This window comes from Pelecanus crispus, chromosome 2, assembly GCF_030463565.1.
Source record: "Pelecanus crispus isolate bPelCri1 chromosome 2, bPelCri1.pri, whole genome shotgun sequence".
NCBI classification, from domain to species: Eukaryota; Metazoa; Chordata; class Aves; order Pelecaniformes; family Pelecanidae; genus Pelecanus; species Pelecanus crispus.
Genome location: NC_134644.1, coordinates 18,315,571 through 18,339,372, shown reverse-complemented (window position 1 = coordinate 18,339,372; position 23,802 = coordinate 18,315,571). Strand labels below are relative to the sequence as shown.

The following is a 23,802-nucleotide window of genomic DNA, read 5'->3' as shown; positions in this document are numbered from 1 at the left end:
ATTGGAATCCTGGGTGAAAATATAGAATATGGGTATATGCACAGTAAAAGAAAAAAATCACTAAGGAATTTTTGGCCCACATTTATCCTAAAAATTAGGGGGGGCGAAATTCCCATTTGTAATACTGGCAGCTTTCAGTCCAATACCTTGAAGTGGAAAGATTGTGTGTGTGTGTGTGTGTGTTCCTAATAAATACTAGGTTCAGTAGCCTAAGTTACACTAGATATTTGATATCTTCAATTTTTGTTATGTTCTTTTTTTTTTTCTTGTAATGATAGTTAAGCATTTGATCTTGTGAATTTAGTATGAATATTGTACTAGGGAGAAGTTGTTGGGTTATATTGGGGAAAATGAAAATTATTGTCTGTCTTCTGTTCAGAGTCTGCATCTGTGGACAAGTCTGTATCCCATTCTTGCACAACTCCTTCTACATCTTCTGCTTCTGGACTGAATCCAACTTCTGCGCCTGCTTCATCTGCTCCTACAGTTCCTGTCTCACCTGTCCCACAATCACCAATTCCTCCATTACTTCAGGACCCAAATCTCCTTCGACAGCTGCTGCCTGCACTGCAAGCCACCTTGCAGCTTAATAATTCTAGCGTAGATATATCCAAAATCAATGAAGGTAAGGATTCTTTAAAGGTGATGTAATCTCATATTTACACACATTAGTAATATTACTGGATACTAAGCTGTAGTAAATGCAAGCCTTACTTTATATGAAAAGTGAATAAATGAATTCCTAGATAAAGTGGGGATTATTTTGTATTTGTGGGTTTTTTGTTGTGGTTTTTTTTCCCCCTGCTAAACCTTTTTAAATTAGCCAAGTAACATTTAAGATTGTTAAGCTAATAAACGCTGATGTATGTGAGCAGTCTAATTGAGACTGGTGACTTAATCGCTGTATCAGCATTCATCTGTTGCACAAAATTTAGTTAGAGATTTTTGATCTTTTGTTTCATGCAATGGTCTTTGTTTTCTGTAGTTGTGCTGCTATTCTAATAATGTGTGTTTGCAAATACTGAAACTTCTAGGGATTCTTAAATCTTGTTGCCTATCAACTTTTTCTCTTTAACAGAACATGTTAGCATCTCTGAATAAAGATAGCATATGCGTAATTTTGCTAGCAAGTTAAATTTTGTGCATGTAATTGGTGTATCCCTTAGATTTTTGTCACATCAGCCTAGTTTATTAGAAGGAAGTTTAGAACTAGCTATAGTGCCTTTCACTGCAAAAACGGGTAGAATTAATGCATTTTGAATGTAGTCTTATCTGATGTGTCTGCATGTGGCAGGTTACTGATGAAGAAAGTGGTGGGGGACTTTTTGTTTGCTTCTTTGAACTTCTTGCGCACTAATCACCGATTTAAATAGGAAGCAAAACATTTACATGTAGTGCCCAGAGTTAATTATCTTTAACTTTTTAAAAGTGCTAACCAGGAAAGTCAAAATAGTAAAATTTTAATTAAAATTTTACTATTATGTATGTTACAATTATTTATAAGGAAAAGCTGTCGACTGACTTCCTTTCAATCAGCAAATATTATGGCTTCAGTACTGATAGGTGAGTTGGTTATTGTTTTTTTCCTGTGCAGGGAGAAGCTTTTAAAACCAATGCAATAGGTTGGAAAAAAAAAGTAAGAGTATCGTGGTTGGTTGTGTTAAAAAATGAAAGGTCCAATCAAGACTCCAATCGTATTTTATTAGCTGCCAATTTAAGTTCCTAGTCATTTTCTCCTGCTGTATCTGAGCAGCAGCTGTGGAACAAGAGTGTTCAGTATTGTTCTGATGGCACGAGGGCCTGGCTGGCAGGTCCACGTCGGCAGAATGACTGCACCTTGCGCAGCAGGACTGCCCTTACTGTGCACATGATGCAGTTACTCTGTTTTTGTGCTGGTGAGTCAGTTTTTTCAGACTTGCGCCTGGGTAGTGTATGTTCAGGAAGTATCCCACAGAGCCTGTAGACCTTTTGAAAAGATTAGTTCAGAAGCTGGGTCTCATCGGCTCATACTGCAAGATGCTCTTCCTGTGTAGTGCAGTTTTAAAACCGTTGGTTGAAAATGATTAATTTTTACTGGGGGGGCGGGGAGTGGACAGCTAAACCCAGAACAAACAAGTGTTGTTTTGTGGGGTGTTTCTGTTGTGTGTTTTTTTTTTTTTTTTTTTTTAAGAAAAAACACCAATTGTCTGGATTCTTAACTTGAAAGATCTTTTCTTTTTCCTTGAACAGGAAGTCTTTCCCCTCTGCCCCCCACCCCCATCTCTTTTAGTGAGTTAAAGTGATACTGCTTTTTTGCCTTTTTTAAAATTATTGTAGTTTTTAAAAAAACACTACACATTCTGCTTACTGCAATAACAAATTGAACAAATGTTTTCTTTATGTTTACAAGAATTATTATTGATCCGTAAGGTCAAGCTGAAGAGTTAAAGTTACTTTCTAAAAGATTTTTTTTACTGTATGTCTCAAAGATAAAACTACTAAATAAAGGACTTGGTGAGACATGCCAAGCATTCATGAATTGAATTCAAGTCACTGAAAAATAGTTCAGGTGGCTCTTTGGTCTATTGTGGATACGGGAACAAAATCAGAAAGAAAATGTGGCTTAAATGTATTTAGCCAGTTTGAACAGTTTAAAGTGATGTTCTAGAATTGCCAGTAAAACAGAATGTTTGTTTTTAGTTCTAACAGCAGCTGTGACACAAGCCTCTCTGCAGTCTATACTCCATAAAATTCTTACTGCTGGACCATCTGCTTTCAATATCACTTCCCTAATTTCTCAAGCTGCACAACTGTCTACGCAAGGTATTCAGAGTCTTCTTTTCACTTATGTAAAATCGTTATGTTGCATTTTATAAAGGCTGATACAATTGAAACTTGCAGAAACTGTCTCTTGTTGTATCTTTGGCCATCTGGTGTGGAGGATGTCGAATGACTTCTTTTTCCAAAGACAGGATAAGAAATTGTTACTTGGGGAGCAGGAAGCTGATACACAACTAAGTAAATGTGCTTCTCTGTCTCACCTTTTGGCATTTTCTTTGTATGTTAACTAACTCTATACGAGTAATGTGAAACGTGTGAGACCCTCTCAATTTATTCTGAACCTTAATTAGACGTTATTTAATGTTCAATATAAAACACAACTCTTCCTTGGTTGAACACCCTTTTTGTAATACTGTGCAACTGTGACTTTTGGGGGAGGCCTTAAATTCTTAAAAGAAAGTTTATTCTATCTAGTGGTGGGTTTTTTTGTAGTCTTCTGTAGATAGTATTTTTCAGCTTCCAGGCAAGATATTCCTTCAGGTATCTTCAATACATTCTGGTTTGTACCTTAATAAAGTTAGAAACTTAAACCAAAACAATAAATGCAGTCATGTTATTGAGTAGGTACGCAGTATTATGCTAATGCTAATTTTTAACCAGTAATTAAAACATGGGTGGGGGACTGTTGGTAGATGTCTAGAATTTGTGAATAGGTTTCTAGATACTGTTCATGCATTCTTTCAGTTAAATCTTGTTGAGCACTCTAAAATAGGAATTGCAAATGAAACTAGTCTCTTCACCTGTAAAAAACATTGCATAATAGCTTCTTCTTTTGCCCCCTCCCGTCAAGTTTTAGAAGTGGAGGGTTTGGGGAAAATACAATTCTTTAGTTAGGACTGTTGTTGAACATTTGATTGTTCCAGTTGTTCACCCCCCCAGCTGTCTCAAGGTGCGTATGTTTGTATATTATCTAATACAGCATACTGCAAGTACCAAAAGAAAATCTAATTCACATTTAAGGTAGGATATGGTTTTATTAAAAACAATATTTTTTTTTCTTTACAGCTCAGCCATCTAATCAGTCTCCAATGTCTTTAACATCTGATGCCTCATCGCCAAGATCATACGTATCTCCAAGAATAAGCACGCCTCAGACTAACACTGTTCCGCTTAAACCTTTGATGACTACGCCACCGGTATCATCGCAGCAGAAGGTAAGCTCCTTTTGATTTATGCCATATTGTAGTAAAAAAACATTATAGGTAATATTAAGTATTGCTGCTATATATCCATGTGTTAGCAGTTATATATAGGATGATAAAATATGTATGTTATCTTTCCCTATAGAAACAGAAACAACTGGAAGCAACTACTTGGCTGTATTTTTGCGGTACAACTCTAGCATGAAATTCTAGTACACTTTTCTGTTCTTGAAGAAAATCTTGTGCTCGCTTCAGATGCTGTCTGGAGATACTACCATGAGATCAATATTTTAACATATTTAAATGGAAACAAAAACTTGCTCCAAAGGCAACAGCTGATATAGTTATCTAGGCTTTAGCCAATGAAAGATTGTTAGAATGGGAGAGAAATTCTTGGGGAAGTTGGCTTGATGCAGTCTCAAATGTTCTAGGTGTTTACAAGGTCAATAACATTATGTCCCTTTCCCTTCCTGCCCCCTCACCCCCATTCATTCAGAATTCCTTAATTGGATCAGTGACTAGGAAACATTAATTGAAGCTCCTAATGTTCTTCTGAAGGATGAAGTAGAAAACATAAAGTTGTCTTTTTTTTTTTTTTTTTTTTTTTTTTTTTGGGTGTGATCCCTCTAGTGGGTCACACTTCAGAGGGAAAAATGTCTTTTGCAGAATCTGAGCTCAGTATTCCATATCCTACAAGTGGCAATATTGAAGAATAAATACAGTTGAAGCTGAGATTATTTATTTATTTGTTTGATTTCTCGGTCCAGTGGATCAGAGACTCTGTTTTGCTGTGTACAGGTGGGAAAAGTGGATGTAATTAGAGGCACTCAAGATGAACTTCCCCTTAGGCGTTTTTTCTTTTCCATTTTTTAAAGACTTGTGATTCATATTATAGAGCAAGGGTGGGAAGAGATACTGGGTTAAAGGACCTATTATGAAGGAGGATTTTGTTACTAAAGGGGACTGAAGGCAGAGGTATTGATTTGCACCCTCTGGTGGAAAGTAACTTTTTTACATTCAAGATAGTTTTCTCGTGCAAGGTACAGCTGCTGGGCATAACACTCTTGTGCCTTTTATTAAGAAAAGCAAACCAAATATTTAGCAGTTTACAGTGGTGTTCTGGCTGTGAAAAATGGAAGTCCATTGAAGAGGATCTGGACCTCTCCTAGAGGTTTGCTGTTTTCATGCAATGGGAGCTTGTTCTGTCTCTTCCTTGTACAGATCTTTCTTTCAAGATCGAGACAGTCAGATTTTAACCCAGTCTATCAGCGTGTTTCTCAGTGTATGTAGTATCTTATCAGCATAAGAAGCGTGACTCTAGAGTTTGGGGTGAGACCGGCCCTGTCTGAAAATTCCACACACACCCCCCCAAGATTCCTATTCTCCATCCCTCCCCCCCATGTACCTAAGGCATCTTTCTTTCAATTTTCTGCTTGGAAAATAACCTCTTATGTCTTGAAGGCCTTTAAGGAATACTTTTATCTTCAAGAGGACAGTTTGCATTCCTCATTCTAGTCTAAATGCCTCTTTTTCTTACAGTTGAATTTTTTCATGGGCACAAAGAAAACCAAGTGATTCTCCTGGTTTGTTGTGATTGACAATGGTACAGTGAATTGTGAAAGCCTCATGTGTGTACTAATCCTGCTTGTTGTCTTTGTTTCTGCCCCTGGAGTGCATCCTGAATTGATGTGGTCACATCCCATAGCTAGGTGACAAGCAATGAAATTATCAAATAGCACACTTGAAACAAAGAAGGGAGATGTCTGGCACTTTTATATCCTGGGATATGAAAAAGAATCTTAAGTTGTTTACTGTCAGTAACTTGGAAGTTGGTATCTTCTGGTCTCTACAACCCAGAGATCTGAATCTACTTCATAAATAATGTTCTGATTATCAGCTACATTATAAACATGGCTAAAGTTTTACCCTTTGGGATCTTCTCTACAGTGTTTTCTGAAAGAAAACTTGAAGGAAGGACAGCTCAGCAGGGATTCCTCCCTCTGCCCCTGCCCCAAGACATTTATCCTTGTTTTATAAGCTTAGCTTCTTTAGTATTTATCATCCTGCTACAGATGTTTTCCTAGAACTGTGTGGACAACCTTGAACCCACTGCCTTTCACCCAGTATAGAGGCCAGCATTATACCTATGAAGTAGGTGGTGTGGTAGTAAACTATGCCTTAAGAGAAAGTGAAGGCAAGCCAAGTGTTCTAAGTAGGGCCAGTCTGTCTTGGTAGACCAACTGTATAATTGAATATGCCTCTGGGCACACAAGCCTTCCCTCAGGTTTTCAGTAGAAGCAAAAACCTTCAAGGCTAAATGCAGATTTGAAAAGAGTTGATCTGAGTTTAGTGCAAGTTGTAACTACAGCAAGGCTGCTGCTCCTCAAAAAAACAACAAAAAAAGTGTTGGTTATTTTGTGCTTTGTTTAATAAGAGAATCTCCACTTATAGGCAGTCACAAAGCCCTGCATATAGTTAGTGACTTGGCATGCCGGATTTCACCTCTGGTATTTTCAAAGGAGGGTACTTTGTTTTTTATTGATCTGTACATAGAAGTTCTTCTGAAAATGGTAATGTCTATATTTTGATGAGCATACTGTGATACATTTTGAAATTACTATATTTTAATCCATCTTTCCTTAAGACTGCACCACGATGAGGTAAGATTGTACATCTGGAAGCACATATAATGTGGTTGTGATCAAAGTGTTAAGTGTAGTAAATTTCCGAGTTACTTATTCTAAGCTATAATGTCTTTGCTTCAGAATGCCATTCATCCTGACGGACTGTTGTGTGTTATTATATACATTGGCAAGTTTTCACTCCCATCCCTCTGTGAGGATGTTAAAACTCTTACTACACTGGGATATCATAACCATAAAAGCTTTTTATTTTCTAGTATCTTGAGTAGCTTCACAGATCAGCTGAACAGAATTAGTAGTAATGCTTGACAGCAGGAGCTTTTCTTGATTTTTGTGTTCCTCAAATCTGGTGCTAACAACAGAGCTGTTGAAATACTAACATGAATTGTTTGTGTGTTAGTCCCAGAAGTAACAAATTCTGGTTCAGCAGCAGATGCTTTTCCAGTTCAGTAGGGAAAGAACTTTCTTCATAGTTCTTGTACTCATTTATTTCAATTCCATAGGATTGAGATGAGAACTGAGGTGGTAATGGTTCCAGTGTAAGCATGTCTGTTTAGTACCCCTTTGGATATGTCAGTCGCATTAGCCTGTCCAGTTCTAAGAGTTTGAGGTAAATTATGCATAATCCAGATGTGGTGCTGTGCCAGGACACACTTGGTTCCAGAGCACAAGCTCGTTGGCTTAGGGTGCTTCTATGCAGCAGGCGTAGACAAAGCTGAACTGGCACCATGTAAGCAGAGCCCAGTGCCTGATGCCCACATACTTGGGTTGGCTCTGGGAGCAGTGTCGTGCCATTTGCACTTAGGACTGCATGAACATGGCTGTACTGCTTTTAAGCTCAAGCTGGCATGTCTGCCTGGAGGTGTGCTGTATGCACACAGCAGCTCAGGTATCACTGACTCCAGGATCCTAGGCATTGCACTTTGCTATTTAGCTGTGCCTGTGTTGTGTAGTTAGAAACTGTTCTGAATTTCTGCAAAATAACTCTGTAAAGCATACGTTACACAGACTTCTCAAGCTCAGTGAGAATGTTGCTTATGGAATTTAATTTAGCCCTTATTATTTTTCTCTTCCTGGTACACTTGGAAAATAGGGAATAGTTACAAGTTTTTGTGGCTCACGTATCTCACAAATCCCAGTGTTTCTTTACAATCCATTTTTGCTTTCATTTTTGCCAGCCAAGGAGCTGATTAGTTTTCCAGTTTGGATGGGCAACATGATCGTACTATCTCTGATGGACTTTCCTTTTGAAATTGTTCCTTCTGTTCAAACAGCCTCTTCTTGTGTCTGCTCACAGCATGAGCAAAATTCAGGCATTGATAGCAAAGTTCTCTGTGTCATGCATTTCATAAAGATACTCAGGTAGTCTTTTTTTCATAAATTAATGTATGAACTGCTACTTTTTCACCCCTCTCAACTGTATAATTCTGTTGATTTCAACACACTGAGTGATCTTACAATGATCTTGCTTTATTTTTTCCAGAACCATGACCTTTTCATGTGCTATTCAGACTTTTTTTGGCCTTTGATGGTAATTTTAAAAGGTGGCTTTTCCTCTTAGACATAAAAGGTTTAAGATTACATTAAGATTTCCTGTATATTTAAATAAATGAACTTATGTCTTGAGTTTACTTTAACAGATACTGTCTGACTTGCCGTCTTGTGGTTTGTTTCACAGGAGTCTGTTTCTGAAACTGAGAGAATTTCTGGAGGTTCAGATGACCTAGTTAGTAATCTACACCAGCTTGATGTCAGCAAATGCCAGACAGGCTGCCTGATTTATGTTTTTTGTCTTTATGGATCCCTAAACCCCATTTTTCTTCCCTCCTTCTTTCTTAAAATTGTTAGCTTGATTTTTGGGAGAGGGGGATAAATTTTGGAGCTGCTTCCTCTCTTGTACGTACTTTAAAAGGGACAGAGGCATGCAGAGTATGGTACAAAAAATCCCCACTTGAACTCCATTTACTATAACTTACACACTAGTATATTCCCAAACTTTTCATCTGATTGTAGTTCAGGAATTCACAGAAAAAAGACTGTATCTCACTGCTGGTGTCTTAATAGCTTAAATGGGAATATGTACTACAAATGAAAAGTAAAAAGCTACTGGTGACTTTTTTTTTTGTCATTCATTAGCTTAGAACTGATAGAACAGTTAAAAAGGGGGAGTAGCAGACTGATAAATATGCTTTAGATTTTTTTTTTTCCCGTTTCTGATAGAGATGTTATAATACCCTTATGACCTAATTCCGCTCTTGACACTGTGTAATGTATTTTCAAGTAGGGAGCTTTTAACTTTTTAAGTGAAAATTTTTATTTGGATAATGACAATTCTTCTGAGGTTGAAAATGAGCCTGGTGCTCACATGGAAGATATGCTCAAAAATTAAATTGGGTTGAACTGTTTTACCTAATAAACTTGGAATATTTTGACAAGTCAGATGAATCTAAATTTGCTTCTGTTATGCCTGTTAAGTACCTTTCTACTTTAGTAAAAAAAGCTATCTATCACAGCTGTGGAACTAGGGATGATTTTTAAAAAGAAACACCTTGTGAAGAGTATAAAAATTCTGTCAACAAAAAAAAAAAAACTTGTATCAAAAAACCCCACTGGTCTTGTAACTTGTAATTTCCATGTCTTCCTCTGGTTCTTACACTTGATATTTACTGTGGAGGAAGTCTAATGAAGTTTTGAACTTTCCAGGTTGCTACTCCAGGTGTTAAACAAGGACCAGCTTCACAGGCAGCACCTCAGCAGCCAGCAATAGCTGACAAGCAGGCAGGTCATGAACCGGCCTCTCCACGAAGTCTTCAACGCTCAAGGTATATTGAAATACTTCTCTGTGCTGTCCTCTGTTTTTGCTTTGGAACCAATGTATGTTGTATGTCTTGCAATTTGTGGATTCTTCTTTGGCCTATTTATTGAACATATGATTTAACTCTGCTGCTGCTGAAAAGATGCAGCTAAATACCTCTGTTACAGAGCTAATGTGGTAGATTCTCTATTTTAGGACCACCACTAGAGTTCCATTCACAGAAGAAGAATAGAGTTAGTATTTCTGTCACTGGAGTCAATTTTACAAGTGATTGCTTGTATTATGTTTTCTGAGTTTGGAGGTTTTGTTTCTTTCTGTGCAGTTATGGGATTAAACGCTTTAATGCTATGTGATTTGCTTAGTGTTAGATGTTTGTGGTGCCTTGCTGTAGTGTAATTTGATTTTTAAATTAGTAAGAACTTTTGTCTATCAGGTGATTTTGCTGCTTTAATGAAAAACATTAAAAAATGAAGTAAGTTTCACAAATGCTTTTCCTTGGCCAGACTTTTTTTTGTCAACATTGCAGCCTCTTCAGATGTTGCATGGTAGGAACATTTAGTCATGGATTTACAAGGTGGGTTTAGAATCTGTATCTTGTCTGAAATTTTTCTTTTGGGAAGATGGACTTTTCATCATGTAGGATGCTGTGCACTTTATCATATGGGTTACGGCCCCTGGAACCAAAGATTTGTCATAAAATCCTTCTGTGATGGAGTCATGGTCTAGAACTGTGGCAGGAGGAGATTGCAGGTTGACTTTTTTATGAAGTGCATCATCACAATGGATTCCTGTAAATCTACAAGGTGTTGCATTTCTTAAAAGCTAGATTTTTAGAGTGGTTGAATAAGGTGTGATATTAAAAAAAAAAAAAAAAAACAAAACCAAGAAAAAACCCACAACACTTTTCTTGTGAGCGTACCTAAAGCTACATGGTGGTGCTTTCCAGATCATAAAATAGTGAGGTCCTTTTATCTGCCCTTCTGGGACTAATAATAAAGGGGACCTTTGATTATATGTCATCAATGTGCTAACTTATTGTTAGATCTTCAAATCTGTGTTCGGTTTTGTTGGGGGTTTTGGAGGGGGGGGGAGAGGGGTTCGGGCGGGCGGGGGGTGTAGGTTTTTGCTTGCTTGCTTGGCAGTCCTGCCCCAGTGACTGGCTTTACTGGAGACACTGTGATATTGATCAGTTTGAGGGTACAAACAGAAGCAAGTTAGAAGTTTTTGAGTCTTTCATGTTGGCTATCTCACAGACAATTGGTTCTAATCTTTGCAGATGCTTAACCTACAACTTGTTTTCCTCTATGGGTAGAACAAAGACATAGTGTACCAGCTCCAGTCTCTAGTAATTATGGATGGTGCTGTTTAAATCTTTCTCAATTACAGTACCAAAAATAAAATTATACTTGGCAACCAGCTAAACCTTTTTAGTAAGGGGACTAGACCTTTTTATAAGGAGTGGTGAGGTTTTGGGGAATAGCTCTCAGTCACAGACCCTTTGTTCTTTGCTGATCACCCTTTCCCTGTAGGAAATCTTTTTAAGGAAGATAGTCTTATTCTTGGAAACATTTGCCGTGGCCTGGAGTCTGTGTGAAGTGATACTGGTGGGCGTTTGGCCTGCTAATCCATACACTGTGCTGCGGTGTTCCTCCCGCCCCCATTTTGGGTTATAGGACTTCCTACTCTGGCATAACCCTTACCCACATTGAGTTCCCTTTAGGGATCTGCTGGCCTTCTGCAAACCATTGCTCTGCTTGGCATCAGCATTTTGCTGGAGAGGGGAAGCTGCGTTTGTCCCAGCAACTGTACCGCTGAAGCAGAGGGGTCATGCCGGTAGCACTGTCCCGTATTTGAGGAGTAGGTGCAGGAGGCAGTGCACAAATAGAGAGTGTGCAGCCTAGTATCAAAGATACTGTGACAATATTAGTATTGTTTAGTATCCTGTATCTCTCAAATTGTTACACGTTTGTGACAGTGGTATATTGTGCATCACAAGTTCATGTATTTCTGTTTTTCGGAAGTGTCTCATTTGCAAAAACCAGAAGATTAAGGAACAGGTGATTTGGAAAAATCTGTGCGACTGGTACTTTCTTCTGTTCAGTACAGTGGAGTTGAATGAAGATGGACCAGCTCAGATGTAGATTTACTCATCCACAAAAGATGTCCTGTGTCTGGGCGGTATTTCTGAATTGATATAGAACAGATTATTCCTTTGTAAGTTAAAGCAGTCAGTCAGATTGGGGACTGCTCTTAGTGTTAACTCCCTTTACTTTTTCATAGGAATGAACAGCAACTTAACATGAACTGTGGACAGGTGGTCCAAAAAGAGGCTCTATGAATTAAGGTTGCAGTTTTGTACAGCTTAGATACAGGTTTATTGTGCAGAAGTCAATCACAGCTACATTTCCTTTGCTTTCACTGTTACTAAAAGTTTTAAGCAAATAGAGCTAAAATTACTTTTAACTTGTTTGGGAGGAAGCACTGTCTAAGAAATATGTCAGTAGCTATTGATAAGTTGTGAACTTGTGATAAGTTGTGAACATTTCAGTCATGTAAGTTAGGAAATTAACACAATGGAGGCATACAGCGAGTCTCTTTGTAAGAGATGATTTCAAAGACATGCCATGAATGATGGCTGCTTTAAAAATGCAACTAAATTAGTGCTTCCATAATCAACAGTTTCATCAGGTTGCTAGTTTCTCTTTATTTCCAGAAAGGACTGGGAATATTTTTCCCATACCTTAGAAAATGCAAAACTGCTGGTGGGGGAGGTGTTTCCTCCCATTTGTTGTAGATTGTAAGATTTTGTAGTTTTTAGTGGTGTGTTTCAGAACCATCCTGTTTTCATACTCTTGTATAGATGCTTTTGCCTCTCTGGAAGCATTCTATTACCTGTGGCATAGTCAGTCTTTAACTCATCCAGCAGCTAAGGCAGATATTTGGCTTCATTGAAGCATTTGAAAATATAGCAGTAGTCTGGAACTGTCTGTCATTGCTGCATTCATAGCTCCCCCTGCTGCTAACATAGCAGTGCTAGGATATTTTGCGACAGTATGTTTTATTCATAATTAAGATACAACTTTATTTTTGAGAAAACCATGGATTTTGTTTATTTTCCTGAAATGTTTCTGCTGTGTTAGAGTGATTTTTACTGATGAAGCAGGAGTCAGAGAAGTCAGGTTGATAAATGAAGAGGAGGCATTTCATAAGGGAACTTTGATACTATTAGAACTAAGGAGTAAATAAACATTGAAGGTGATGCCTCAATTCTACTTAGTTAATAAATGTAGCCTTTCTCTGCACCATCAGTGTGCTGATGCTGAATGAATACATAGAAACATAGAATAATTTAGGTTGGAGGGGACTTCTAGTTGTGATCTAGTCCAAGTCCCAACTCAAAGTAGGACTGGCAAGTTTGAATTGCTAAGGGTATTGTTTAGGTGATTTTTTTTAATATCTCTGAGCAGCATCTTCAAATTTTGATTAACCTTATGGTGAAATGTTTTTTCCTTACATCTAATTGGAATTTCCCTTGTTGCAACTTGTGGCTCTGCCTCTTGTCGTATCACTGTGCATTTCTGAAAAGAGTCTGGCTGGCTGCTCTCCCCATAGGTAGTTAAAAACAGTAGGAAGATCCTTCAGTCCCCTCCCCTCAGCCTTCTCTTTTGCAGACTGAATGAACCCAGTTCTTTTAGCCTCTTGTGATATGGCATGTGCTTCAGCCTCCTCATCATCTGTGTGGTCCTTTGCCATTTGGTTTGGCAGTTTAATTCTTGTCCAGTTTTGGGCTCCCCCCTACACAGTGCTCCAGGTACTGTGTCTCTAATATGCTCTGAGGAGAGGGGAGGAATTGCTTTCCTCAACCACATTCTTGCTAATACAGCCCAGCATGTGCTTGGCCTGCTTTGCCACAGGGATACGTTACTGGCCCGCATTTAACTTGTCCACCAGGATCCTCAGGTCCTTTTCTGCAAAGCTGCTTTCTACCCATTCAGCCTGTGCTATTCCCGGGGGTTGTTCCAGTATTGTTGCATGGGGTTCTTCCACCTCAGGTGCAGAGCTTTGCATTTGCCTTTTTTGAATTTGGTTCCTGTCTGCCCATTCAGGTCCTTCTGAATAACAACCTGCCCTCCAGTATTGACTGCTCCCCCCAAGAAGGTGTCATCTGCAAACTCACTGAAGGTGCACTGTGTGCCACTGTCTAGGTTTTTAATAAAAATGTTAAACAGTATTGGCCCCAGTGTTAATCAGTGAAGGACAGCACTAGTCACTGGCTTTCAATTGGTCTTTGTACTGCAACCTTTGAGCCCAGCAGTTCAGTCAGTTTTCCACCCACCTTACACATGAAATATGGACTGGATAAGTGAACAGTTTGACAATAACAATACTGTGGGAGATGATGTCACAGGCCTTGCTGAAGTCAAGGTAAACAACATCACTGCTTTCCCCTTACTCTCTGAGCCAGTCATCTCCTCATAGAATTCAGTGAGGTTGGTCAGGCGTAATTTCCCCTTGGTAAATCTATGTTGACTCTTTTTTTTTTTGCCTTTTATTCTTTCCTGTAGCTGGAACCCCTTCCATGAAGACTTGCTCCATACCTTTCCCAGAGACTAAGGTCAAATGGCCTGTAGTTCCCCAGGTTGTCATCCTTGTGCTTCTTGAAGATGGCTTTATGTTTGCTTTTTTCCTCCCATCATCAGCAAACTTGCCTGCTCACCATGCTGCTTCAAGATGATGCAGCATCTGAGTTATACTGGCCAGCTCCCTGATTACCCTTGGGTGCATACCATCTGGTTGCATGGACATAGGTCCAGTTGGCTTAACTGCTCCTTAATTTCTTCCTCTGCTGTAGGTAATACTTTACCTGCACTGACTGCTGATGTGCTTGGGCATGTGGGAGGCCTGAGGGCAGACCATACCCGTAAAAACCCAGGCAAAAAAAAGTTGCCGACTGTCCTGGCCTTTTTCACATCCTTTGTCTCTAGGTCCCCTTGCCTTGTAGAGGGGCAACCCAGCTGTTCTTTAACCTTTTTTTTTTCCCCAGTTACATCATGTATTCTCTTTTGCAACTTCTGCTGCCTGAAATCAAGGGAAACTTATGTATGTAACCCTAACAAAGCTGCATGCCAAAATCTTTCTGCATAATTTTTTTTTTTAATATTCTAAGCTTTTAAACAAGTTTGGGGATACTGAAGGGAATGAGATTAAAGTCTTTGATGCTGCAGAGCAGTGTGCTGTACCTAATTTGTTGGCTGTTTGTTTGGAAATCTGCTGTAATTCTTTGCAAGTGCGAATGATTAGGATAAATGGCTGAGCATTGGACTGTAAAGATAGGTGCGTTATGCTAGGATGTTTTCAGTCTTCAAGGGTGTAGGTTAGGTGATGAATTCAAGATTCCTCTCAAATTTGTTTTTTCTTATTACTTTATATCAATTGCAGGCAAACAGTAAGAAAGTTTTAAGAAATAGACTGAAATTATTGCCTGTGTGGAAAAGCTGCTGCCAGTCAGAGAGTGATTGTAAACACAATCTTACAAGTAATGGCTAGGTACTCACACAATTAGTACTTCTGTTTCTCAGTATATGTAGTGCCAAAGAACATCATAACTGTGAGGTGCCATCACTGTTGTGGTGCTAGTGATGTTCTTTTGTCCCGGTCAAGATTACTGCTTCCTTTGTCTTCCCTTACAAGGGTGGGGAGGACAGAGCAGACTGTTTTCATCCTGCCCTGTCCCTGTCAATGTTTGCATGGATAACTAGCTCTGCTTCCACCTCTTCTTAGTAAAATATAAGAACAGAGCCTCTCTCTATGGAGGGGGGTGATGATTGAATGAATGCTGGAAAGGGAAGTAAGAGTGTAAAGGCCTAGCTTTTGCAAGGGATGGGGGAGTAGAAAAGGGCATGTGCTGAAACGTCAGCTTCTAAGCTTCCCCACCATGGGTTATGTACTCCTCCCAGCGCAAGTTCTGGTTTCCTAGAAGATCCGGTCACCTGGACAGCAGTGCTTGCAAGGAGGAGACAAACCCCCACATTCTGATCCTTCGTTTGATAACAGTGATATACCAAATAGCAGTTTTGATGCTGGTGGAAGTTGCAGTGGAGTTGTCTATTGCTGATAATACAGAAGCTGAAGAACAGCAATGAACTCTTACATGTAGCACAACTGTGTAGCTGCAGCTCTGGCAGTTGTCAGATGTGGTTGGATCCATACGATATGAGAGTGTGGTGTTCATGCTGGCCCTGATACCCGGGCTTCTGGACACGTGGAAAGTAAATTTCAGTGGCAGTGATTTTTACATATTTTGGGGGAACTTCTGTAACTTGTGGGGCTTAATGTTAGGTGTTCAGGTTATATATCATAGCCTTATTGATAGAAGTGATAACAAGCGAAATAAAAAACCCCTACTTCTTTACCTAGAGAGCTAAGCATCCAAGTGTAAGGTCTGAGCAACCAAGTGTAAGGTGGAGGATGAGTATTTGCAAATTGGGCGTACAAGAGTCCTTGTGGATTAGTCAGTCATATCAGTTTACCAAAGATTTACCTAAGCGGTGTCCACCTTTTTTTAGTCATTGCAGCAGGAATAGGCTTTTATAAAGAGATGGGATTCTTAAGAAGGAACTCTTAAGAAGGCCCCTCCCATACATGAGAAGCATCATGAGGTAGAGAGGAAAAACGTCTTGTAAAGTGGAATGAGAGGCTAATTATTAGAGAAATGCACTTTAAAAAAAGAAACCCAACATTGCTTAAAGCAATGGCTAGAATACTTTATAGATAACATGATCCTGAGCACTGTGGATGGCAAAAGACTGCTACGCCAAGAATAACATGAGAGTTTTTTAGTAAAAATTAGAAAAGTTTTTGACCAAGAATTATAGTTGCAAAGTAGAATTGGAAAAGCTGTGTATTGGTGAAGTGTTCAGGTAATGTAAATGTTGTGTTTGCTTGCGTATGGAGATCTGAAAGGGGACAGTCAAAGACTTTGTCCAAGGCCCAGAGTTTTTGATTTGTCTTACAGTACACATCAGCTGAACATGTCTCCATGCATCTGTTCTCCAGCAACAGGTTAACACACCAGCCAGAAAAATGGCAGTATGAATATGTTCCAGTAAAGCAGTCAAGTTGGTAGCTACAAACATACTGCTCCTGTGATACTTCTGTTCTTTTGAGCAAAACAGTTCAGAACACATCTTTAAGTGAGGATGTACAGTATCACAAAGTCACCTAGGTGTTTGTGTTTTGGCATTAGTAACTGGTTATACTCCTCAAAGCCTGATATGGCTGTATTTTTAGATCATGACATCAGGCTTTGTACTTAATGATTATTGTGATACTTGCCAATATTCTGCTGAATGAACCTGCTTGACTCCATCTGATACATCATTATTGAAAATCTTAGGTTTGCAGCTGTTTGAAGGAAGAACATACACATATATATTCTCTATCCAACACTAAAATGTAGCCACAACTTACATCTCTTGAGCAGCTATCAGTTAAAAAACAAAAAAACCCAGCCAAACGAAAAGAACCCTGTTATATTGCAGCACTCAAACAGTTCTCATTGAAGTAGGAGGTTTGTGGAAAAGTGGCACAGGTTTGGTCTACCAGAAGTATTTACTTGTGGTTTAAATGGTTTATGTATTTTTGTGGCTGGAAGTAATGAATTTTAAGTGTTATTTCTCTATAGGTTTACACATGTTTTTAAATGCTCACTTTTGTTTTTAATTCTTTCTTCTAGTAGTCAAAGAAGCCCATCACCAGGTCCAAATCATACCTCTAGCACTAGTGCATCAAATTCAACACCTGCACCGCAAAATACATCTGTACGACCCACTTGTTCATTAACACCTACGCTAGCAGCACACTTCAATGAAAATCTTATAAAGCATGTTCAAGGCTGGCCTGCAGATCATGCAGAAAAGCAGGTGAGTACACTTGCGCTTTGTTCCCTGTGAGAGTGCGAAATGTATAGCTTAAAATCTGGTTTTCTTACACAGGTTGCTTTTTCTAGGAATTAAAAGTATTTAAAAAAACCCTGATGCTTGGCCTTAGCCAGAAAAGAGGAGAGGGGAGGGAGATTAGGCCAGACCTGTGGGTTTTACAGGTGATTGCCATTTAGCAGTTGAGTATTTTCAGTCTCACTTAAAGTACCAGTGCTTTTGAAATTCTCTCAGATGAATAGCTATCCTCATAATTATTTTCTTACTGCCAAAGTTCTGTTGAAATTTACAAAGAACACAAATTTCAACAAATTTTTATATAATGATATTTTTGTTATGTGGAAAATGTTATGAATTAGGTGACAAGAGTTAAACTATTTGAGACTGCTCCACAGTTTGAATCACTGGGTTATTAGCTCTACACAATGAAAAAGGAACTCTGCCTTGTTTGTTGTACCCGGTTTTTGAGATGACGTAGAAGGCTCAGACTGAATTTGAGCTATTTTTACGTAACGGGAAATCAGTAGAATTGCCATCCTTATTTTATAATTAACTGCATGAAACCTATCCTGTTGTAGTAATACAGGGAAACTGGATGCATGTCAGCTGCTTGGAAAGTATTACTCAAAGAAACCATATTGTTTGAGTCTAGTTCAAGTCCTTTTGCAGGCAACCCTGTCTGACACAGTCTGTATGGGATATTAATCTTTCTTACGCTCGTTTACTTTGGTGTTTTGAAGAGTGGTTGCATGCTGGCTCAAGCCTACACTGGAGGCTTTTGGGTAGTAACTTGCCGGATGACTCTTAGAAGTGCAGCTTAGACTGATACCCCATTTGGACTCTGTTTGGGGTTCTTGTTTTGTTTCTTTTAATTAATTTTTTTTAATTGAATTTTAAGACATTACCAGCCTGCACTGAGTCAAATGATTGAGCCATTGCTGTGGAATGTGTGTTTAAGGAAATGGTGCCGCACAGCCATTTCTCTCTGTGGCCTTGGTGCATAGATTTCGTAGTGTTATTTTCACTGTACTGAATTGACATATGTCTTAATGCAGAGAATATAGATTTATACAGTTCATAGGTAATTTTTTTTCTCACTGTCAGTAATAAAGTAATCAAACAAACCAACTAATGCTAGGCGGTCATGTACTAGTTGGATACTTCTACCTTTGTGCCAAGTGTTACATGCTGTATTGTCCTGTCTGCTATTTCAGATGATTGTCATATGACAGTGTTGTTTATAGACCAGTTGTGAATAGTAACACTTCAGGAACTTAAGTCATATATTTGATACTAAAAAAAAAAAAGTGAATGGAAGTATAGGTTCAATACATAGAGAAGGTAAACTAGATGAAAGTAGAAAGGCTAAAATATGCAGTGCCTTGGTTTCTTCAGATTTCTAACCAGATGCGTAGCTTAAATTGAAATTAGGGCCTAAGAGCACATGCCAGAGTAAACTGAAAGTTAAGTAAGTAAATAAATTAGGTGAGCCAGGACAGGTATATGTTAAAGCACTCAGACTCGAAGAAACGTACTGTGCAGTAATTAGTAGCTAAAACAATTCTTGAACTACTAGCAGTTAGGTCGCAGAACTCGTAAGAGGCAGTTAATGTGGAAAATTGGAAAACAATCCAGTAATGTGGTTATTTGGAAAATAATCAACGTAACTATCTTTAAGGAAAGTGAGAAACAGAATTGTAGGTGGGCTTGACTCAGTAACTGTAGAGGTGCTTTGAGTACTGAACAATAAGTAGAAAAAAATGATGAATTTACCTTTTTACAAACACCTGAAAAGAAAATCCTGATCATAGTCAGCATGGACCTTTTAGAAAGAAATTATGTCAGGTGTTTGGTTTTGTGTGGGGTTTTTTGTTTTGGTTTTTTTTTTCCTTTTGATAAAGTATCAGGCTTTGGTAATACAGAAGAGCAATAATTATATCCTGATTTGCAGCAAGACTGTTAACACCTTTTAACAAGAATCTTCTATGCAAAAATTATTTTAAGGCCTTTTAAATGAGATTACTTTAAGATGGGTGACTGGTCAACTTAAAAAGAAGTACTTTGAAAGTCGTTACTGATAGTTTGCTGTCAGTCTCAAGGCTTCAGAGTTGTGTAGGGAGAACATGCGAAATGATGTCCTATTGGAGACCAGGCTACTCCTGGATGTCAACATGCTCCACAAAAGAAAACTTTTAATGTAGGTGATTAGAACACAAAGTGCTTATTTGAACTGGAGAAATGCCAGAAGTTGATGAAGACCTGTGCTAAATACCATTATTTTGGGGAAGGAAAAATCAAGTATACAGGTATGTAGGCAGATGTTGTGGACTAACCCCAGCAGGCAGCTGAGCACCACACAGCTGCTTGCTTACTCTCCCCCAGTAGGATGGGGGAGAGAATGGGAAGGGCAAAAGTGAGAAAACTCGTGAGTGGAGATAAAGACAGATTAATAAGTAAAAGATGGGGGGGTGTGGAAGTGATGCAACAGCAGTTGCTTACCACCAGCTGACTGATTCCTAGCCAGTCCCTGAGCAATGGCAACCCTTGGAAAACTGCCCCTCGGTTTTATTGCTGAGCATGACATTATATGGTGTGCAATATCCCTGTGGTCAGTTTGGATCTGCTGTCCCAGCTGCATTTCCTCCCTGCCTTTTGTCCAGCCACAACCTATTTGCTGGGGGGTCAGAGAGAAAGGGAGAAACCCTTGATGCTGTGTTAAGCACTACTGAGCAATAGCTAAAACATTGGTGTTTTATCAACAGTTTTGGTCACAGATCTGAAACATAGCACCATATGGGCTACTGCGTAGTACTGTGCACCTGCAAGAAGTCCTCTTTCCTTATTGCAGTGTGATATACTAGTCTCCTTGGTACTGTTGAGGAATTCTCTGGAGTCATATATCCAGTTCAGTGACAAGACTTAAAGAAATGCACAAATTGGGTATAGGTCATGCCTTATAAATTTATACTTCTGCTTGTCTCCACCTAAGTGGGTATATTAAAATAATGGAGTTTGTCTGGAAGAGAACACCTGAAAAGGTTTGCAGAGGGTTTTTTTCCCCTGTATAAGGTAGCTGGAAAGAAGATGGCATTCAATTATTGTCACTAAGGCTTAATTTAGATGGAAATTTTAAGTCTACCGTTGAAATAGTGGACAGAGACTTTTAACTACTTGAACAAATTACTTTGGAAACCCGGAGCCCTGTCATGTACTATCTTTCAAGATAGTTGGGTAAACATTTGTTACGATCAAGGAAATCTAAACCATCCCTGCCTTAGCATGGGCCTGGGTTAGACAGTCTCTTGGCAGCCAGTGTTGTTCATTTCTGATCCTGAATGGGCTTTTGTAGAGAATTTAATGTACTTCTGATACAATGTTCCCTTTTGAAGTTAGGGTGCTTTGCTGTTTCAAGACACACTCATCCAGCAATCCTCTGGCTACAGCCAGTTGTTTCCAATGCATGATTCTAAATCTGAACCTTCATGTGTAACTGTTGCAGGCATCAAGATTACGTGAGGAAGCTCATAACATGGGAAGTGTCCATATGTCAGAAATTTGTACTGAATTAAAGAATTTAAGGTCTTTAGTTCGAGTATGTGAAATTCAAGCAACTTTGCGTGAGCAAAGGTAAGTGTGTGCTATGTGTTTATTTTCAAAATGGTAATTTTCAAGGTGGTATTAGAATTCCCATTCTGGCATTGTTTTGCATGAGCTATATTTACTGATGACTTTGTAAGTATGCTAATACTTGCCAGGTTTGCAAGCTGTCTTCCCTGTGTACATTCTACCTGTTTCTCACACAGATACCTCTTAGTCTCCAATGAATAGAACCAGGTATGCAACTTTGTGTATTTTCACTTAGATAGAAAAGATGTATCTTTCCAGATTCGTTAGTGCACTAGGAAAAACTGATTGACTCACACTAGTTCAGCACACTTCTAAAATATCTGTCCATACATGATGCACAGATCACACAAGTACACAGCTGCATGGTTTATACTGGCCTTAAACACTACAGTTTGCATGAGACATTTGTTAGGTCTAAAGCCAGAGCAAGTTTGAACAGGTGTCGTTGATATCACAAGCTAAGGAAAAATTAATGTTTATTACTTGGGTAGGAGACGTCTGAGAAGATCTTGGGGTTCTTTAGCGAGATGTTGATTATAGCAAAGTAGACTTCTGCTTCTTAAGTCAGTAATAGCGGGTGTCTTGTGTGTCACTGAAGGAATACACAACCACGTTATTGATGACTGTTGCGCAAGACCGAAAAATTTAGTCTTGCAATACATGCTGAAGCTTTTCACCAGTAGTCATGATCCTGAATCTACTTTCATATCCAGTTTCCTTTCTGAATGATGTTATCCCATCTATTAAGTCACACTACAGTTTGAATACAGTGATTCTGATTTACTGTTTTAAGCTGCTTTAATAGTGTTGCATACTGTTTAAATAGCTAGCTTTATCCTAGAAGCTCTTGCTTTTTGGCAGTTAGTAAAACAATCCTTTACTCAGAGGTAGGCTACAATGTGTTTGTAAAGATATAGTCAGAAGTAGGCTATAATATATTTGTAAAACTTCCCTAATAAAGAATCTGAAATACCTATTCTTTCTGAAATTTTATTTCATAATTTCATTACATAAATTACAATTTCTGTAGTATATTTCATGAACTGCTTGGTTTCTTACAGGTTTCATTTCTGTCAGGGTGCACATTTGATCTGAAATAACATGTCAAAGGTCATTGTTCAGCTCACTAAATAGCACCTTGTTTCTCGTACGCTGTGTATCCTTAAGCTATCAATGGATAATGATTATTATGACTTTGAATCTATGATAACATGTATCTTTTATTTTTGCTGCAATCCCAAAGACGTGGAATACATGGCATAAGTAACAAGTTGGTGGGGGGAGGCTTTCGCAAAGGATGGGATTATCGAAGCCAATACATTTGAATGATAATACTATTTCTATACTTTTGCACAGAAGAGAACTATTAAATTTGTTCTAAGAGGGAACTTTATCTCTAGGCAAAGCAAGTATATTGTTTTAATCATAACTGACAGACAGCATGTGAAAAGGCACTTTTCATTGATGGATATATTCTATGTGCCCGCACCTTTTAAGTTTAATGTTTTTTTCAGTGTGTCCATCTTAATAATTTTTCACCTACTTTTCAGTAGAAAATTAATTTTTACTGAACTGGGCACATATTTGAAAAGTGTTCTACAAAAGTCTGCTGAAGTGGATGCTTTTTCTGCATCGATTAAAGTTGCTTCAGACTTTATAGTATATTTATATGAAACTTCAACTTGCCCTGAATGTTTTCTGAATTCATTCACATGCTTGCATTACGCTTCAGTGTCATAAAAAATTGTTTCAAAATTCTGGGAAACTGTTACGTAAACCAAATGTTAATTAATCACAAGAATTGTTTATGTCAGTTCAGTAGAAGGAGGAAAAATGTATAAGGGAATTGCTAGCAATATAATTTATTTCTAAGCCAGGTGTAGTTACAACTTTTTTTTTAATTAGACGTCTTTTAGTGATCAAATATTTTCAGATTGGAGCTTACCATAACTAGAGACTACCACTAGCCGCAGAGCCAAATTGCACCTAGAAGAAAACTTGCTTGTTTAAAAAAAATGTGAGCGCTTTGGGTTGTTGTAGAGTCTGGAAAACTGCATGACAGAGGCATAATACTATTCTTCAGAATATTTAGTTACTCAATGTACTCTTCCAATGTCCTGCTTTTTCTGGGAGTTAAAATCAAATGAAGAGCAGGCTTAAACATAACTGTGTATCAGTCATAATGAAACATAGCAACTTAATTTTCTGAACTAAGGTATCAAACACGGCAGGTCTCTGTGCATCTGCATATGGTGTTTGTAGATGATTGAACAGATTGGGTATTAATTTTAAAGTATCTGAATTTATTAATAGAGCTAAGGAGCTTGGTATCTTTCACTGAAATTTCAGAAGTACTTGTGTAGATACTTATTTAATATCTCTGTAAAATGAAATGTTTATACTAATTTATTTCTCTTCTCTTGCAGGATACTATTTTTGAGGCAACAAATTAAAGAACTTGAAAAGCTAAAGAATCAGAATTCCTTCATGGTGTGAAAAGTTGTAAACAATTGCACATGGTTTTGAGTACAGGAACTATTAAACTTATGCCCAGTCTTAACACTTTTGAGCTGCATTTGAGTAGACTTTGGACCGTTGAGCTGGGCAGAAAAAAAGTTGACATGGGGAAGGGGACAGGAGGGAGTCAAATTCAGGGGAAAGATACAAGAATGATTTGTAAAACCCTTGAAATGTAGATTTCTTGTAGATGTATTCTTCACGTTGTAAATATGTTTTGTAGAGTGAAGCCATGGGAAGCCATGTGTATCAGAGCTTAGACATCCAAAACTAATCAATGCTGAGGTGGCTAAATACCTAGC

General features: G+C 38.4%; 1 protein-coding gene across 4 annotated transcripts in view; it reads left to right on the top strand.

Annotated features, from left to right (window-relative positions):
* WAC (WW domain containing adaptor with coiled-coil) overlaps positions 1–23,521 on the top strand; it is a 61,780-nt gene extending 38,259 nt beyond the window's left edge. For all 4 annotated transcript variants that reach the window (XM_075704636.1, XM_075704638.1, XM_075704635.1 and 1 more), the window contains 7 exons: positions 380–625; positions 2,680–2,802; positions 3,826–3,974; positions 9,308–9,426; positions 17,155–17,341; positions 20,856–20,983; positions 23,410–23,521. In XM_075704636.1, coding sequence (XP_075560751.1) covers positions 380–625; positions 2,680–2,802; positions 3,826–3,974; positions 9,308–9,426; positions 17,155–17,341; positions 20,856–20,983; positions 23,410–23,479 — 1,022 coding nt within the window. In that variant the 3' untranslated portion in view covers positions 23,480–23,521. The remainder of the gene's footprint in view (positions 1–379; positions 626–2,679; positions 2,803–3,825; positions 3,975–9,307; positions 9,427–17,154; positions 17,342–20,855; positions 20,984–23,409) is intronic.
* Positions 23,522–23,802: the final 281 nt, after the last annotated feature.